The sequence below is a fragment of the Elephantulus edwardii genome, unplaced genomic scaffold (assembly GCF_000299155.1).
Source record: "Elephantulus edwardii isolate Elephantulus edwardi_28Jun2011 unplaced genomic scaffold, EleEdw1.0 scaffold00166, whole genome shotgun sequence".
Classification (NCBI taxonomy): domain Eukaryota; kingdom Metazoa; phylum Chordata; class Mammalia; order Macroscelidea; family Macroscelididae; genus Elephantulus; species Elephantulus edwardii.
Window position 1 is genome coordinate 701133 of NW_006399916.1, and position 18914 is coordinate 720046.

General features: G+C 43.6%; 2 protein-coding genes and 1 pseudogene across 3 annotated transcripts in view; 2 read left to right on the forward strand and 1 right to left on the reverse strand.

Moving 5' to 3' along the window:
• SYN2 (synapsin II) overlaps positions 1-18914 on the forward strand; it is a 271323-nt gene that overhangs the window by 195971 nt on the left and 56438 nt on the right. For both annotated transcript variants that reach the window (XM_006895368.1, XM_006895367.1), the window contains 3 exons: positions 473-564; positions 3300-3456; positions 7917-8006. In XM_006895368.1, coding sequence (XP_006895430.1) covers positions 473-564; positions 3300-3456; positions 7917-8006 — 339 coding nt within the window. The remainder of the gene's footprint in view (positions 1-472; positions 565-3299; positions 3457-7916; positions 8007-18914) is intronic.
• LOC102852551 lies at positions 11854-12825 on the forward strand (annotated as a pseudogene).
• Positions 14877-18914, reverse strand: part of TIMP4 (TIMP metallopeptidase inhibitor 4) — a 7010-nt gene continuing 2972 nt past the window's right edge. Inside the window, 2 exon segments of the mRNA XM_006903668.1 lie at positions 14877-15063; positions 16744-16900. Coding sequence (XP_006903730.1) covers positions 14877-15063; positions 16744-16900 — 344 coding nt within the window.

The window sequence follows — 18914 nt, forward strand, 5'->3', positions numbered from 1 at the left end:
TACACAGTGTTTAAAGGATTTACAAAGTACTCTCCTATACATGTCCTATTCAGTTCTTAACTTGATAAAGTTGATAAGAAAAATTTCCATTTTATAGGTCGAGGAAGCTGAGATCCAGAGAGAACAAGTACATTGCATATCATATTATGCAGCCAGTTGGGGACAGAACTAAAATTCTGTTCCTTAACTCTATAGCACAAAGTCCATTGAGTATAAGTCAGATAACCTGACTCTGTCAGGGATGTGTGTTGCCTATCTAAAAAAGTAATTTAACTGCTCTGTGTTCTGTTTTTCTCTTTTCTTGAGCGGGGATAATTATTTCTGCTCACTAGCCTCACAGAATTGCTGTAAGAAATAGAACAACACATATGAAAAGGAAATAAATGTTTCGTGATGAGGAGGCTGCTGCTATTCTGTGAAGCCCTTGGCAAAGTCAGGACTATGGACTTATACTCCTCCTGTTACTTTACAGGCGGAGTTTTCTGAGCTCAACCTGGTGGCACATGCAGATGGGGCCTATGCTGTGGACATGCAGGTACTCCGAGGTGGCACCAAGGTGGTCCGGTAAGTCTCTCTGTCTTCCAGGCCACTGCCCCTGCCTTTTTTTTTTTTCACCTTTTTTTAAAAAAAATAATTTTCATGAAAGTTTACAGAGACTTAGGGTTTCCACTTATTCATTGTTTCACTTTTCACCCTACCCATCTCCTCCGCCAATTCACTCTTCTCCTTGAAAAGAAAAAGAAAAACTCTTTCATTGTTCTGTAATCCTTCCCCCTCAAGTCCACTCCATTATGTAGCCTTCACTCTGGTCTTCCGTAATGACAAGATACCCATTCATATGTTCCTTTTAAACAGTTCTCTCTCTCATCTGTTTTAATGCAATATATGTCATTTCTCCCCTCCTTTTCTGTCTTCCCTCAATCCTGGTGTCGGTCCCATTTTACAACAGTAGCCCTATGCAATGTTTGTCCTTTTGTGACTGAGATATTTCATTCAGCATAGTGTCCTCCAGGGTCATCCATTTTGCGTAATATTTCATGAGTTCCTGTTTTTCAATGCTGCATAGTATTCCATTGTGTGGATATACCAGAGCTTCTATATCCATTTGTTTCTTGATGGGCACTTAGGTTGTTTCCAGCTTTTTGCTATTGTGAACAAAGCCACAATAAACATAGGTGTACATATATCTGCTGCCCCTTTCTTTTGAGTGCCCTTTTCTGGCTTGAGGAGGCACTTCCAAAGCCAGATATTGGGATGGTATGATGGCACTATGGATGGGACACAGGATAGCATTGGTAGAGGAGGGTAGAGCAAACTAGCACTTCCCCTCAGGAGGACCTGACAGGGAGAGCAGTCTCCAGGCTCTCATAGAGTCCCTGTTGGAGGAGTGCTGGGACCCCTGCACCCACTCAGTGTAGCTCTATGTCTTTATCTTTGTGTAAATTTCCCCTTGAAAACAGGCTTCCATTGCTTTAAAAATAAAGAGTTTAGTAACCTCTGTCCTAGCTCACCCCCACTTTACAGTTGATGTATTGAGACTCAGCCAGTGAGTTTATAGCCGAGCCCTGTAGTCCATGCATGCTCTCCTGACTGCCAGCCCTGTTTTTTCCATGTCACACAGAGAATCCTCAGGAATGCCTATGTCTAATGGCAAAGCCCAGAGTTGGAAGGACCATTGTGGATGAAGTAGAAGTAGCCACTACTAGCTACTTATATGTGTGACATTGTGCTAAGTTCATAGTCATGACCAAATGTAATGCTGACATTTTGTGAGGGAGATGGTGAGAATCCAGATGAAAGGGAGTGCTTTCCACATTGTAATTCTTCTCAGGGCCTTAGCATGGCTTCAGGAGTCCAGGCATCATTATCTAGCTCCAGGAGGAAACTTTCCCACCTCACCCTGTCCCCACCTCAATTTGCAGTGCTTCTAGGCCTCCAGGGTCTAACAAGAAATAGATTAGTGGCAGTAATGACAAAGTTGTGGGTGTTTGGGATCTAACAATGAGAAATCTGAGCTTATCCATCATGTGCAGAGGAGAGAAAAAGATGTCCCTCCAGGTTAGGAGTGAGAACAGCGAAGTCTCATGAGAGAAAATGGACAGGCTTTCATCTTTAGGTAGAGTGAGTCATGGACCTGCAGGCACATAAGCAGGTGGTGACATAAAGGTCCAGTAGCGAGGCTCCCAGAAGAATCCAGCAGAAATTAGGCAGACCTTTCCAAGTATCAGCTAAGGTGCTCAGGAGTTGACCACAGCCTATGGTTCAAATTCTTAACTTGGACATGAGATGGGGGTTTGCTCTCAGGGATTCAGGGCCCACAGAGTTCAGAGAAGCTACAGCTGACACTATGCTGACTGCCGCTAAGTTCCCTGAGCTACTGACAGGGGCCTTTTCACCCTCATTCTCAAAGGCTGACATAGCCTAAAGTGTTGCTATGACTGTAGGTGGGTGAGGTTGAATGGGTGCCTGGACATAAGGAGTGAAACCATGAAACCCTAGCACTCTGAGGGTGGATGCTGCCAGAGAATTGCCTCTTTGAGAGGGTGAGAGTCCACTGAAATAAAGACAAGAAGACAGGAGCCCTGGTCCTTTGGAGCAGCTTTGGGGAGCTATGTGGCAAGGGGGAGAATCCAGGAGCTTTCCCATGCATGGGAACATTCTGTACTCTTAGCACTTCCTGTAGCCATTGCTCAACCTCATTTCTGCAAAAAATATCTGTACCCCTCCCTAGCGTCTGCTTTGTAAGAATAACACTGGAAAGTTTGGCATCTGTCCTCAGCCAGCCTGGCCCTTGTTCTACTAGCGGCCTGTTGAGGGCATTTGCTATTTAAGGAGAAGTGTTAAAGACTCGGAGTAGGACACTAAGGTCAAGAATCTCCTCGTGGTGGTGTGGTGACATCAGTCTTTGGCTTCCAAGTCTTCTGAAACCTGCTTTGATTACCCACCCTGAGCCACAAGGAGCTTCAAGGTCTCTTAATACACCATGAAGACAGAACATTCCTTTTCACTTTAGATGTGAAGTCTAAAAGTACTCTTGAGAGCATTTGTACCTAGAAAAATGCACTGCTTAAACCAGAGGAATGGAAGAATTTAAAAATCTGTTCTTCACATCTCTCTGGGACAGTGCCAACCAGCCATACACCCATAAAGGAATAACAATAACAATAATAATAAAAGGAGGGGTATGGAGTAGGTGGTCTCTAAGACCCTTTCTTTGTGTTGAACTGTAGAATGGAAGACAAGATGATTGTTCTGGGGTGCTTGTTAATAGCAAGTATGCCTCTCTACCTTCTTACCAGGTCCTTTCGGCCAGACTTTGTGCTTATTCGGCAGCACGCATTTGGCATGGCAGAGAATGAAGACTTCCGCCACCTCATCATTGGCATGCAGTATGCAGGTCTTCCCAGCATCAACTCATTGGAGTCCATTTACAACTTCTGTGACAAGCCATGGGTGGTGAGTGAATGCCTCTTCCCCCAGGTGAAAGGATGAGACCCAGACCCTAGGTCTCCTTCTCTTCTGGATAATGCAGTAGGATGCAGGTGCAGTAGGCAGCAACTGAGGGTCTGAGAAGCACTTCAGCTGGGATTTGGCATAGGACACAATGCATGTCATTACATGTGTTAGGTGGGGTGACCTTTGCTACAGAGTGGCCTCTGCTAGAGGACTGTATAACAACCAGACTGGCCCCTAGTATTTGGGATCTTGCCAAGTTTTCTTCTTTCTGTTCCTAACCTATACCATAGGCCAGAACAGAAGATGGAGAGACTTCTGCTCAGGCCTGTGTCCGTTCTGACCATATTTGCCTTAAGCACTGCACGAGAACAGGAGAGCTCTCTGGCCATACTGCAGGTTCTCCTTCAGTTTCATCAAAAAGCTGACCTTTTACATATTGTTTTCTACTTGTGAATGGGCATGGACACATACATACCAAGATTGTGAATGGAGGATCTCTCTGAGATCTATCTTTGTCTTAATGTCTTCACTGTGGCTGCAAATGGTGTGGAGAAAGGCCTCAACTGCATCTGAAAAGGCTCTGCCTTTGAGTCACTGTGTCTTTGAGATTAACCACTGCACACAGGAGTTTCAGAAGCCAAAGTGGATCTGCCAGTAGAAGCAAGAATACCACCATCCGTTTTAGTACAAATGTATCTGAAACCTTGTCAGTCTTTATGGGTCTTTTAAAAAAAAATAATACTGATTTATTTACAAAGTTTGAATACATTGTTTTTCACAAAAGATCCTTTCTATTTCCATCACACACACTCCCCATCTAACTGTGCAACCCTATGTTTAACACCCTACCCCAGCCCCTACCCATCCTCACCTCTCTGCTTCCATCCTCTCCCTTATGGGTCTTTTGAAGACAGGTGCACCAGGGTTGAATGAAAACATTTATTTCCAGATGGGCTAAAGACAGTGTAGTATCCAAACTGATATGGAAAGCTTTTCTCTTAAAAAAAACTCTTATACATTTGATAAGTTACTGTACTGAACCCATATTCCTCCTCATTGTTATTACCACCAGCACCACCCCTCCCAACCCCCAGATCCACTCATCTGTTTTCTTATGAAGGAATTAGCCCTTATGAGATATTTATTTAACCAGTGACTGTGTGCCTCTAACTTAAACTTTACATTTTTAGGGAGAAAGGGATTAGATACTAAGTGTATTTCCTTTACCAGAGACAACTAGAGACACAGTGTAAGGGAGTGGGATGAACTCCCAGGAACTCCACCTGTACCTGGGGACTGGCTGCAGTTTTGGTCTTGGCTGCCCCAAAGCCCTGTGAGTGAGCCATGGGACCTCTGTGCACCCATGGGGCATCTGTGTAACTCTCCCACATGCTGGGAAGATAGGCTCCACATGACTTGGTGGCATGCCAGCACGTGGGCTGCAGTAGGACAGAGGTGGTTCAGCAACCAACACTCAGAATGCCAGAGATCCCTGAGAACTCAGGCTCTTGTCCAGAGGCAGAGTCTTGCCATGCTAAGGTGGGCAGGCCAGATTTAAAGGCCAAGTTAGGTGGTATAGAGACTCCAAGAAGGCAAGAAAGATTGAGGGGAAGTTCTTGAGAGTCAAAGCAAGCTGAGGAACCAAAGTGGTATGAGAGCGGAGTACAGTGAAGGATAACTAGTAAAACATGAATGGGGACCCAAGGGGGGAAAGGATGAGAGCAGAGGGGTGAGGATGGGTGGGGCAAAATTACAGGCTTGCCTAATTTGATGGTTGAAGGGAGGGTGTAAAGGAAGTATCTTGCGAGGGGGGACCTGAAAAGACAGGGTAATGGTGGGCATAGTCCAGTGGTGATTAATTTTATAAAGCATAATGAGAATTATTGTGTGAAACACAATGTGAATGAAGAATAGTATGAGACACAATGTATACAAACTTTGCAAGCAAACTAATGTAAAATATTTTTTAAAAAAAAAGAAGAAGAAGAAAAGAGACAGGGTGCTTTCCCAGCCAGCCCAACTTCAGGTATGATCTGTCTGTCTGCTCCTTCCCTGTGTCTCTGACTTCAGCTGCATCATCTGTAAAATGAAGAGGCTGATCTAGAGCCTCCAAAGTCTCTTTCAACAATATCATTTGGGGGCTTGGGAGTCTCATACTTTTAGTCCTAGACAAGGTCTCAGTGATTTAGAATCACCAGCTGTGTGTCAGTAATAGGAGTGACCCAAGACTTCTAGTGCTTCTTTGTGCTTCAGAAATCATATATCTACCCACAAAAACCCCACAATAGGTTATCACTTAAAATGCTGCCAGATAATAGTGTTTGAGAGCAAGTACAACAAAAGAATGTTTTGAAGAACAGATAAAATTCAACATTCTTACTTTATATATGAAGAAAATGAGATATGGAGAGGAGACTTTGTCAAGGACACCAAGCAAGTTAGAGGCAGAACAAGAATGAGACTACAGTTTACTAGCAATTCAATTCTGTACTTTCACTGCTCCATCCCACCCCATCTTCATTGGCTTATGTGCCAACATCCCTTAAAAGATAATTAGCTTTGGAAAAACTTAGTTCTAGTTTTCCTTTCTCTGGTAATTAGAAGTGGGTTTGATCTGGCATTATTTCCTCAGAGCACTTTCAGCCTTAAGTGGCTTGGAGTGTGAACTAATCCAGTGGATCTAGAGAGAAGACACTGGATGACCTCAGCTGCTAGGGCAACAGGGATGGTGTTTGGGTGGTGTGCTAATGGATGGGAAGCAAGCCTGTGTGTTACCCACAGGAAGAACATGGTGTCTACAAAAACCTGAAATGAAGCTGCTTGAAGAAGTAGACAGTTAAGGACTGAGACTGGATCTGGCTCAACCTCTGTGTGATCTTGGAGAAATGACCATTGTGTGTCAGTTCCCTTCCTTATAGCATGGAAGGGACCTAACTATTGCCAAAGACCTTTAAGCCACACTATTAAGTACGAGCACGTTACCACTTCATTCACTATGTTTTAGTTTCTCATAGGAGAAGGTACAGCAAGTTTAATCTTTAGATTGCCAGTAAATCCCAGAAATAATGAGTTTGTGTATCTCACAAGGAACTCTGGTGGGGTAGTCCTTAGGGAGTTGCATTGCTAAATTAAAGGTGGCATCTCTCTGGCTGTTTGAATCCACCAGCTGTTCCATGGGAGAAAGATGAGTCATCTCCTCCTTTGTAATTTACAGCCTCTGAAAACCCATATGAAAGTCCTCACGCAACAGCAGTGGGTTTAGATTTTGGTTCAAAAATCATCTAACTCCTCTTGAAAAACAACTCCAGTCATGACATTGCAGCTCAGACTGAGGATTGTATATTGTATATAGGAAAAGTTGGTTCATTTACTTAGCATTTGAATTTCCATTATTTGACCCCACGATACCTATCTGAGTTCATCTCTTGCCATCATCTCTTGGGTTGAAAAACATCCCAAGTTTCAACCCCAGCTTCACTTCTTTGAAATACTGTGACTTTAGACACGTTACTTACTCTCTCTAAGCTTCATATGTAAACTAATAATAGAGCACCTAGTTCACAAATTTGATGGGAGGATTGAGGCAAATACTGTTGTTGTTGTTAGGTGCCATCAAGTCAAGCACCCTGTAATCAAAAGATCTGAAGCTTGTTCTATCCTGTGCCAGCTTGACACTTCCTGACACACAAGAGCCCATTGCAGCTGTCACCATGTCAGTTCACCTGGGTGAGGGTCTTCCTCTCCTTTGCCGACCCTCCACCCTTCCCATTTTTTCTAATTTACTTTAAAGCTGGGTGTAAACTGGACATATCTGATTATGTTAGCAATCAAGTGTAAGCTGATTGGCTGTTTCTGATTTTGTTTACAATCATTTGTGAGTGGGAAGCTTCTTGTTTAGGCAAACAGGATCTGGTGGACAGGCCTTTGTATTTTAAAGTTGGTTTGGCCATTGGGCCTTGTATTAATTGTGTTTGGAGAGAGCATTGGTCTAAGTGGTGCAGCACCTGTCTATCAGTTTGCTGTACTGAGATAAATTGGGGTTTCTGTGATACTAAAATCTGTGCCAACTAGTGTGTCAAATGACATAAGGGTTTCTCATCATGGACATATTGTGCTGGAGCTCCCTGATTAAGACTGACTGGGAAGCAGGGTGGGTCATCTACTTCCTAAATAACAGGCCTTTGAAAACTCTATGAACACTAAATAAATACTATTAAAATTGGGCAAATACTCAATTTATGTTATCTTTCTCCTTTCCCCAACTGAACAGTATGTTCCTTCAGGATAAGAACCATATTCATTGAGGATAAAAACTGTACTATGTTTTATATCTTCTAAATACTTAGCACAAAGTTCTCAACAGAGCAAATACTCAATAATTTTTCTGTGTGTGAATTAATATTTTGCCTACATGTTCCCAAAGTTGTTATAATCGTAAACATTTGCTTTTCTTTTTTCAGTTTGCCCAGATGGTGGCCATCTATAAGTCCCTGGGAGGAGAAAAGTTCCCCCTCATTGAGCAGACATACTATCCCAACCACAAAGAAATGGTAGGTGGCTGAGCGGGGTGGAGGGTTTGGCCTCTCTGATGTTTCCTTTCTGAGCTTAGCCACACAGTGACAATGGATTCTAGTCACAGCCGCAGCATGTCAACCCCAAAGATTCCTTTGTGGTTGGACTGTGGAGTTCTTTTTTAAGGCTGGAGTGGCTGGATTTTAGTTTGTCTTCATATCTGGAGATAGGATAGAAAGAGCAGAAAACAGAGAAGTTTATCAAGCAGAGAAAGTAAGCAAACACTGTTTGGGGTTCTAGCCATCGCTCTGCCCTTGCCACTGAATAAGTTACATTCTCTCAACATGTTCCAGCTTCCTGAGAGGAGAGTCAAGTTGGCATAACATAATTATTCCCTTGCTTTGATACTTAATATTGTATTAAATGAGATACATTTAAGAATTAACCTCCTGGAAAATATGCAGCATTTCCCCTGTGTAAGATATTGTTCCTGCTACTATTTCCCAGACTCTTCCATTCCTTGGCTTCTTCCAGATTGTGGTAAGACTTGAGATGATTGGCTGATAAAGAAGCTGCTGTTAATGTTTTTCCTCTGACAACCTGGAACTCGGAATCCCTTCTTCTGCAGACTCCTCACACCCACTGCACTAGGCCTTTGTGGTCAGGCTGTGGTCTTATTTAATTCACCAGTGGAGGTTCTCTTCCAAGTGTGCGTGCTTCATGATTATTCATGCTCATGTGTGTGATCATATTTGTTTGCCTCGAACTCCCTTCTCCAAGAAAATTTCCACTTGTACAGTGTGTGTGAATCCAGAGTCTTCTGCCACATTGTGTATGTCTCTGCTTATCAGCAAACCACTCAGAGAAGATGATGTAACAACCTTGGCCTTTGACAGACTGTTTCCTTCATCTTTGCCATAGCTTCCCCAAGGAAAAAGTAGACTTTTAAGTCCCTGTACTTACAAACCTCTGAGGCCAACAGGGCTTTTCAGACACCCTGGAACAGCTTCAGGGGCCTCTGCCTAGATCACTCAGGGAATCCAGGACATGGTGGTAAAGGAGTGCTCAGGATGGGGTAGAGAGGTGTCTCCAGAAGACCAAAGCTGGCCTTTTACCTGCTGTGACACATGTACAGTGCTGACCATTGGAAAACAATGACAATTTTAATCATTTGCAATTGTTTGCCCCTAAAAATGTCCTTATGGCTGGCTGGCTGATGTCTCAGTGGCAGTCTTGTCTTGGTGGCAATCAGGCAAGGGAAATTTCTGGGGTCTGTTTTATTATGTGTTATTGTTCTTTTTCTCTCTCAAAAAGTGGGTGGCCTCCAGCCTTAGATGAAGAGTAAAAGTGGAGGCCGCTTGTGGGTGTGACTTTAAAATCCTATAGGGTCCTTGGGGCTGCAGCCCTCAGGCCAAATTTATTAATTTTCGAATGAATATTCTTTATATGACACAGCAGTCGTTTGTCTATTTGCTGTACCGAACAACTTGGAGTTGCTGTTATGCTGAACACTATTCCATAGCCGTGTCAAATACCATAATGATTCCCATTATGTAGAATGGTTAGATGAGCTTCCAGACTGATTCATGTTGGGAAGCAGGAGTGGCATCCACTTCCTAAACCAGATGCCTCTGGAAACTTTACAAACTCTCTTATTTATGTACAGAAATTATGTTAATTATAGAACAAATTTCAGGTCCTTTGTGCAAGGCTTACTCTGAGTTATATTCAACTTGACAACACTTGTTGTTAAGTGTCATTGAGTCATAGGTGACTCATAGTGACCCTATGAACGAAAGACCTGGACACTTGTATAATTTTTGTCCTTTCTCCAGGTTCATAGGGTTTCTGGAAGCAAGCTATTTCAGAAGTGGATGCCACTCTTGCTTCCAAGCTTATTTTAATCGGGGAGCTCCACCAAATACTGTGCACCATGGGTAATTATTCTCACATTTGACACAACATTCCTGTTTTCTAAATAATACTTACCTGAAAGTTAAAACTAAGAGCAAACTTCGCTAATGTACTTGCTCTTTAAAGATCAATCAAAAGCAGAAAAAAGGGTAAAGCTTCATTCGAGCTTGTCAATACTAAATATAAACAAAATGAAGATCTAGGGTATGTCTTTGAGGAACTTAGGAACCAAATTTAAATCCTGCTAGCTTCAATGAGAAAATATGTGTCTACCAAAACCCAAGATAATGACATGGGATTTTCGGTCATCCTTGGGGATGCCTGAGGGCCATGGGCAAAACCTTCCAAATTAGGAAGGAAAAGACTTTTCCAGCAATCAGTTTGCTATTCTGAAAAATTTTCTGCCAAATCTAGATAAAGATTTTTTTAAAAAAAAGTTAAAGAAAACACATGGAAACGGAAGAAAATCACGTGATCACGTGAAGATTCCTGGAGCCCTTGGACCCTCAGGTGCACACCTGGGGCATGAGCTACATGATCAATGTGTCTACTAATGTCCAGTTGGCCCCAGACTGCTGGCACTGCAAAAGGACCCTATGACTGACCACTGCTGGCCTGTCACATCCTGTGATGGGTGTGGCTCGCATGATTGGGACTGGGGTGTTTCCACAAGCACCAGGCCTTACTTTGTAAGTCATAGGTGGGTAGCTCATAGCCACTGCTAAATGAGACTAGTGCTATTTTATCTGGAGGAACATTCTTCCACTTTGCACATCACTCTTCGTCAATGTGCTGTATGAGATAACCTGGGTTTGCTATGATGCTGAACCTTGTGCCATGGGGATATTAAATACCATAATGGTTTCCCATTGTGGACAGTGTTTGGTGGAGCTCCCAGTTGTAAAACAGGTTGGGAAGCAGGAGTGGCATCCACTTTCTAAACCACGTGCCTCTGGAAACAATGAACTTGGAGAAACAACGATAACTATGAAAAGGCATTAGATCTTTGTTCATAAAGTCGCTATGAGTTGACCTCAACTTGATGGCAATCAACAACAACAACAACAATAACAACATCCCATATCCAGGATTTTCCCTTGAGAAAATTTCATAAGCTGTTTCTGGGATGATGAAAAGTTACAAGGTGGTGGGGGATTTAAATTCTTTAAAGAAAAAAATGTTTTGGGATAAAAAAAGAATTCTGAAGTCAGAACAAAGATATTAGTAATCCAGTAGAGGATGTGCTGTTCCAGTCATTTTTGGATAATCTTAAGCAGAATCTTGCTTGCACGTGAAATCAATGATATTGTTCTATAGTTTCCACACTCTATTGGGTCACCTTTCTTTGGAATAGGAACAAATATAGATCTCTTCCTGTCAGTTGGCCAAGTGGTTGTCCTCCAGATTTCTTGGCATAACTTGGTGAGCACATCCAGGGCAGCATCTGTTAGTTGAAATATGTCAGTTGGTATTCCATCTATTCCTGGGGCCTTATTCCTAGGGATGAAGGTGTGCCTGATATAGGCCATGGTCTTTTCAATCACTTACTATGCATCACAGAGCTGGACAATGACTAGGGATGATAGAAGGAGAATTGATGCCTTTGAGCTTGATGTTGGAAAAGAGTATTAAATATACCATGGACTGCTAAGAGAACAAACAGATTTGTCCTGGAGAGGGTGAAGCCAGGCTGCTCCTCAGAGTCAAGGATTCTGAAGCTCCGTTTGACATTCTTTGGACATGTTGCAAGGAGGGACCACTCCTGGGAGAGGGAAGTCATGCTTGGGAGGGTGGAGGGACAGCGCAGGAGAGGAAGACCCTCAATGAGATTAATTGATTCAGTGACTGAGGTAATGGGGATAGGTGTGTTAGAGACAATAAGATTGGCACAGGATAGCGCAGGCATGGCCTGCAGGTTTCCTTGAGCTACAGCCGCTGCCCTTGTTGACTGCTTGTACCTTGCCCTGCACCATGGCGGGCTGCATGGTACGGTTTCCGCGGGCTCGGAGGCACGCCTCAGCCTCGCCACCTTTCTGCTGGGAGCCTTGGTGATTGCGCTGCCGCTGCTCAGGCGCACCAGCCTACAGGGCCTCACCGGGCTGGCGCTCTACATAGCTGAGCTTAACAGGCTGCTACTGCTTCCCTACCGGCCGCCGCTCTAGCCATTTAAGCATGTTTCCTTGGTTTTGTCTTTGGCTGTGGCATGCTGCTAACTTTTAGCCAGTCTTCTTGGAATCACATTGGCTAATACATGTGCTCCTTGTCGTTAGTCCACCATTCCAAATACTTAGTGATGGTGGTCAACAATCCCAAAAGTCTGTCCTTGGACTCTTTTCCCCTGAACCGGTCTGGGGCACATTGTAGCAGCCCTTTCTTCTTGCACTGAGTTCACACTTTAAAATATCTTCTGGCCAGAGCTGAAGCAGATCACCTGGCAGAGCTCCACAGGGCTGCTGATGGTCGTTTTGGGGGAGTGCCTGAGGAAAGCGGAGATGTTTACAGTGGGCTCCAGCTTCAACCACGTGGTGCAGAATGGGAAGTCAGACACCCGCACTCTGCTGACAAACGGGGTGTATGCCTGGTTCCGGCACCCTGCACCCTTCTTACCCTGGCTGGTTCTACTGGAGTATTGGAATACTCTGTAACCCGATCTGCACGGTGGCCTATGCCATGACTGTCTGGAGGTTTTTCGGATACCAAACCGAAGAGGAAGAGATCCCCCTGATCCACTTTTTCAAAGAAGAGTACCTGGATTACAAGGAGAGGGTGCCCACATGCCTGCCTTTCATCAAAGGCATCAAGGTGGAGCTCTTAGGGGCCAAGGCCGGTCCCCCTCCAGGAACTTCCTTAATCATTTTATATGTAATTCTTCTGGAATGTCACACCAGACCAAATGGTCAGAGGGCCTTAGGACCAGAGGATCCACGAAGTGATTCACTTTGATGCTGGGTCGAGGTCACACAGATTATGAGAGGCCAGCAAGGTGCAGACAACAGCAATACAGCAACCCTTCACTGCTCCCAGGAGAACGTGTCCATATGAAGACAGAGACTCCTCGGGAGAGATGAGCCACTGCTGTCAGCCATGCTTCTGTGGCAGAAAGTGTGCACCCAGCTTATTAGCGTTAGAGATGTGTTTAACCCCTTCCATTTAACAGGAAATCCCAACACAGAACAGTTTTGAACCAGTTTATTTCAGTCCTCAAATGCATGAGCACCTATTCACTTTTCAAGATATTTCCTTCTAAGATGCTTTGGCTAATTATGTATTTTACTGTATTTACATATCTATTTGTTCTAAGAATACGTCTTCCAAGGAGGCTCCTTTCAGGTTCACAGCAACCAGTTTCACTTGTCAGCAAGTATGCATAGACATCTCTAGATGCTCTGGCCCAGGGTGGCTTTGTGTCACACATTAGTGGGACCTACCACAGTAGGCCCCACCCTCCCTCCATCCCCTTGGGCTATTCGGGATCTTCTGCTTCAAGGGGGACTGGTTATCAGCGACAGGTGTGTCGAAGATGTGTCCTTTATCTTCAGCCAACAAGTTGTAGGGTATCTTGAAAAAAATGAGAAATACCACTCTGTTTGTTTGGGATTTTCTCATTTGACCACCACTTAGGAAATTGTGTTTCACTTTAAATCTCTTATCTATGTTGTCCCACATCCTGTTCTCAACATCCTGTAGTTCTTAATGAATGCCCTTTCAAACTGTTCTTTTCCCTAAGGGTTTGAGTGAGTACAAGTAATGTTCAAGCCCACCAACTCATGAAAAGAAATCTTAAATTGAGCAAGAAACTCTACTTAAGTCAGTATTTTGACCCCCAAGTTTGGAGAGAGAGTAGTTGGCTGTATGAGTCACACATTATTAAGCTTTAAGAGGTGAAAAACTTGTTTGGTTTGGAGTGGGTTCGGAACCAGGTCTCAGTGTGAAACTTTGCCGTTCAGTTTTGCAGTGGCACCAATGAAGTGTGAATGTGAAGGCGGCACCACTGCCCCCCTCCCCCCACGACCGCCCAGTCCCACCAGAGGCCCACAAAGAGCCACTTTACCTTTCTTTACTTTTCTGTGCTTAGATTTCCCCATCTGTAAAATGGGGTCAATACCACCTACCTCACAGCGGTGTTGTGAGGATCTTAGAAGAACAATGTCAAACGTTTTTCATACTTAGAAGAGACTGATTGTGTAGGCATAACCTATACCATATAAAAGGATATGGAAACTACATACAAAGAGAGACATTCCGTTGACTGTACCAGACACCCAAAATGTATGTGCAAAAGAATTCTACCAACTCAATATAATTTTTAAAAAATGGCACAGAATAGAGCAGAGTTTAGGGATGTGGTACATAGGGTTGCTATGAGTTGCAGGTGACTCAATGGCACATAACAACAACAACAGTAGAGGATACTCTGAAAAACATAGAGGACATTTACATGAGGAGGGAATTTGACCCTTCTATATCTCCATTTCTAGGCTCTGCCTCCTACTTATTCCCCGAAACAGATGAGAATGTCTCTGAGGATCAGGATGGGTTGAGGCAGGAGGATTGAGTATGTAATTATTTTCTCTAAAATCAGCTTGTTAATGACACTGTCCCCCACTTTCTGAAATACAAACGAAAACTCATTTTTTTAGGGAAAAAAAGGGGCTTAATACTGGCTTTGGCAGATAAACTGAGCCAAGATCAAGGGAAAACACTCATTAAAAGGCACGAGCTAGACTCATGGGTGTCCGGGGGCTGGGGGGAGGAGGAAGAGTTGAGGATGGGGCAGAAAAGTCATGTGAACTTCTCTAGTTCTTGGCAGGTTGGGGTCTTGGATACAAAATGTAACTTACCCCTATCCATTGACTTAGTCCTGGAAAATTGGCCATTTGATAACTACTCACTCTCTAACAGGGATGAAGCGGATGGTGATAGTCATAGATCTGCAGACAAGAATTAGTTTGATCTTCAGAACACTCAGCAATGTTGTGAACAACCACTGGTCCTTAAGGCTGGATGATATCCACAAACTCCATCCTGAGAGGCAGGTGGCTCTGGGACCAAATACAGGTGCCATCAGCATGCTTCACACGGACAGTGCTGGACCTAATACCTACCGAGCTCCCCTGCAGTAGCCACTATGTCCAGGGGCACTTGTGGGGAGCCAAGATTGTGCAGGGCATTGCAGGTGGTCTGGAACTCATAGTCAGTGACAGCAGTGTGAGAAGAGGGCTCTCCATAGACAAGGCACTTCCTTCTCCAGCACGTATGTCTTCAAGTCTCCTCATCTTATAGTCCCTTTCAGATCATCTCTGCCTCTTGAAGCATGTCTGCTTTATGAAGTTCCCAAACTTGCTGATGATTTATCTTTCTTCTGTATTCCTACATGAAATATTTCCTCTCTAATGGCATCTCCAGAGTCATTAGACCTCAGAGTCCTTACTCTTCCATTGACCTTGAGCAAGTCACTTCAATACCTATAGCTTTACTTCCTTCACTTTAAAATGGAACTCTTAATTCCTTATGAAAACTAAATTTCTTGTTAGAAAGTTGTTATTATAAGGTTTGGCAAGTGGTGAACAGTATTTAGATGACATCTGTATTACCTCAGTCTGATAACCTTGTATGGTAACCTGCCCAGCCAAATGCTAAGTACTTTAAGGTCAGGGACAATATTTTCCCATCCCCTACTTAACATGAGTGTGTCAGGGATGCATCCTGTCCCCGAACCATATCAATCTGTATGAGAACAGATCATTCAGGAAGCAGGGTTTTAGGAGGAGGAAGAGTGTGGCATCAAGATTGAAGGAAGACTCATTAACAACCTATGAAATGCAGATATAACCTTGCTTTCTGAAACTGAAGAAGACTTGAAGGACTTGATGCAAAAGGTCAAGGACTGTAGTCTTCAATATGAATCGAAGTTCAACATCAAGAAGACAAAAATTCTCACAACTGGGCCAGTTGGCAGCACCATAATAGATGGAGAAGAGATTGAGGTTTTTAGCAGTTACAGCTTGCTTGGATCCACAATCAACGCTCTTAATACCAGCAGTCAGGAAATCAAAAGACAAATTACATTGGGAAAATCTGCTGTCATGGACCTCTCTCCGGTGCTGAAGAGCAACGATGTCAGTCTAGATACAAAGGTTCACCTAATCCAAGCCATGGTCTTCTCAATTATTTGATATGCTTCAGAGTTGGACAATGACCAAAGATGACAGAAGAATATATGCCTTCAAGTTGTAGTGCTGGAGGAGAGTCTTGAACATACCATGGACTGCCAAGAAAACAAGTAAATCTGTCTTGGAGAGGGTGAAACCAAGTCTCTCCTTGGAGGCTAGGATTTTGAAGCTCTACCTCACTTACTTTGGGCACTTGGCCAGGAGAGATCAGTCCTTGGAGAAGGATATCATGCTCGGAAGGGTGGATGGAGAGCACAGGAGAGGAAGACCCTGCATGAGATGGATTGATACAGTAATTGGGGCAATGGAGTTTGGTGTGTTGGAATAAGTGAGACTGGCTCAGGACAGGGAAGAGTTCAGAGCTGCTGTACATAGGGTTGCTGTACATTGCAGGTGGTTCAATGGCACATAGAAACAATAACATATTGTGACAGGTTTGGAAGTAGGAATGGCATCCACTTCCTAAATAATATGCCTCTGGGAACTATGAATTTGATTAATGTCAATAGTTGTAGAGGAGCTTCCTTTTGTTGCTAAGGGTCACTATAAATTGTGCTCAACTCAAAGGCAGTCGACAACAACAACAACTTAATATGGCAGATCTCAAGACCATGGCCCATGAATGCATGCATTAATGAAGGAATGTTTGAAGGACTTGTTGCAAAACTCAAGACTCTTTCCCTCATACCCAAAAGGTCTTGAAAATGGACAGTGTCTTACTTGACAGCCACAGTTTACATGATAGCTATGATTCAGACTTTCCTTCTGCACCAGAGGCAGGTCCTCCAAGGGTTTGATGTCATTGCACAGATTGATGAAGACTTTTCCTTCACTGAGGACCTGACCTTCAAGGGGAGATGGGAGCTACCTAGTGTCAGGTTCACAATTAGCTCTTGAAGTTCTAGTGGCCCAGGTCCTTTAAGAGCTCAGAATTGGCATTGTGGGGCAGAGGGCACACGGAGCTCAGTGAAGGGACTAGAAAGATTCTATAATTTTTATAGCAAAGGGATTAACAGATTATATTTGTATGAAGGAGAGTTGTGATATCTGATAAATTCAGAGCTTTTTCTTTACCATAGTGCAATGAAAAGAACATGGATTTTGAAGCCAAACTGTGGTTGGGGCTCCCTTCTTTTCTCTCACTTCTTACCTGTGTGACTTTCAGAATGTAACAAAACCTTTCAGCTGAAGATTAAAATAGTAAGGTTGTTTGGAGGATTTCTTGAGAGAATATCTCTAAAGTTTCTAGCATAGCTCTGGCCCATTGAAGCTGTTCCATAAATAACCGGTCCCTCCCTCTTTCTAGCTCTTCCCAATCTATACAGGCCAGTCTTATACCCAATGGATACCTAGCTTGGAAGCTTTTCTTCTTTGCCATATGAATGCTGCTTTTCTTATCAAACTCTTGACAATCTTTCAAGAGCCATTTGCAGTACTACCTCATTCTCAAAACCATTTGCCACCACTGTAGTCCATATTCCCCTTAAAACTCACAGAGTACCTACTATGATCTTAATTCTGTAGAAATGCAGAAGTAAGTATGTCAGGCTTTCTACCCCTAAGATACTTTTAAAAGTAATGGGATAGACAAGTAGGCAAAAGTTACACTGTTGTGTAGGTCTAAAGTCAGAATAAAGGAAGCTCTGGGGGCACGGTGTGCTACTAAGCCCTACCTTCTTCTCTGGAGGTCTGAATCCATCAACTGCCCCTTGGAAGAAGGATGAGTTGTTTCTCCTGTGTGGTTTACAGCCTTGGAAACCCACTAGAGGGCTCAGCTAGGAATCGGAAAAAATAGCAGTGTGTATGTGTATGTGTATGTGTATGTGTATGTGAGGGGAGCCAGGAATAAGGAAAGTGTCAACAAGATAATGATGTTTACAGTGGGCACTGGAAGGATGACAACTGAGAGGAAGTACGCTTGGTCAGTGGGACTTTTCTGTGCAAAGGCCCAGTCAACAGCTTTCTGCCACTGCAGATTGTTTCATTAAGCTGTTGAGGAAATGAGGGGCTGGGAACTGTTACTAACCAGATGCAGCTGGAGACTTTGCCCACATTCAAACTACAAGGGGCTTACAATGTGTGGTAAAGCATCATGTCTCTTCTCCTGAAAGGCAGCTCAGGAGTGATTTTCCTACACTTGTGCTTCATCACTTTTCAATATACCCATTCTTGGTTATAACTTTACGTCTTTGAAGGAGAGACCACGACTCTTGCTACCCCTGACAACTTAGTGGCAGGTGCTCAAGATACAGGTGGGAAAACTACACTTGAAAATTTTGTCTGCTGGTTCTAGGAACTAGGGCTCATGGCTTGCCTATCTCTCCCCTTCCAAGCTGAAGCTCCCCCAGCTGGCCCAATTTCACATCCTTAGTGCTAGGAAACTCCTCCAATTTCTACTTCTCAAAAGCCATGTCTGAACTAGGAACTCTGTGAGGACTGTGAATTGTGACTGAATCCCCATTCTCTGCCCAAGGCCTGGTTCCTCATTGCTGAACAGTTGGGTGGATGGTTAAATCCCGCCACCTTGTCTTCCAACTGTGTTGCTTTTTCCTCTCCTGTTGCTAAATCTTTTAGAGGAGTTTGTTCCCACTTCAGTGAAGCCTTCCATAGTCATTGATAATCACACGAATGCCCCTGTCTTTGAATTCCAAAATTATGTACTTATTTAATTTACTTGTTCATGCTAATGCAAAACCTATACTTGGACCAGGAGGCAGTCGTCAGAACAGAGCAAGGGAACACTACATGGTTCAAAATTGGGAAGGGTGTACACCAGGGATGCATCCTATCTCCATACCTTTTCAACCTATATGCAGAACAGATTATCCGGGAGGCTGGGCCCTATGAGGAGAAAAGTAG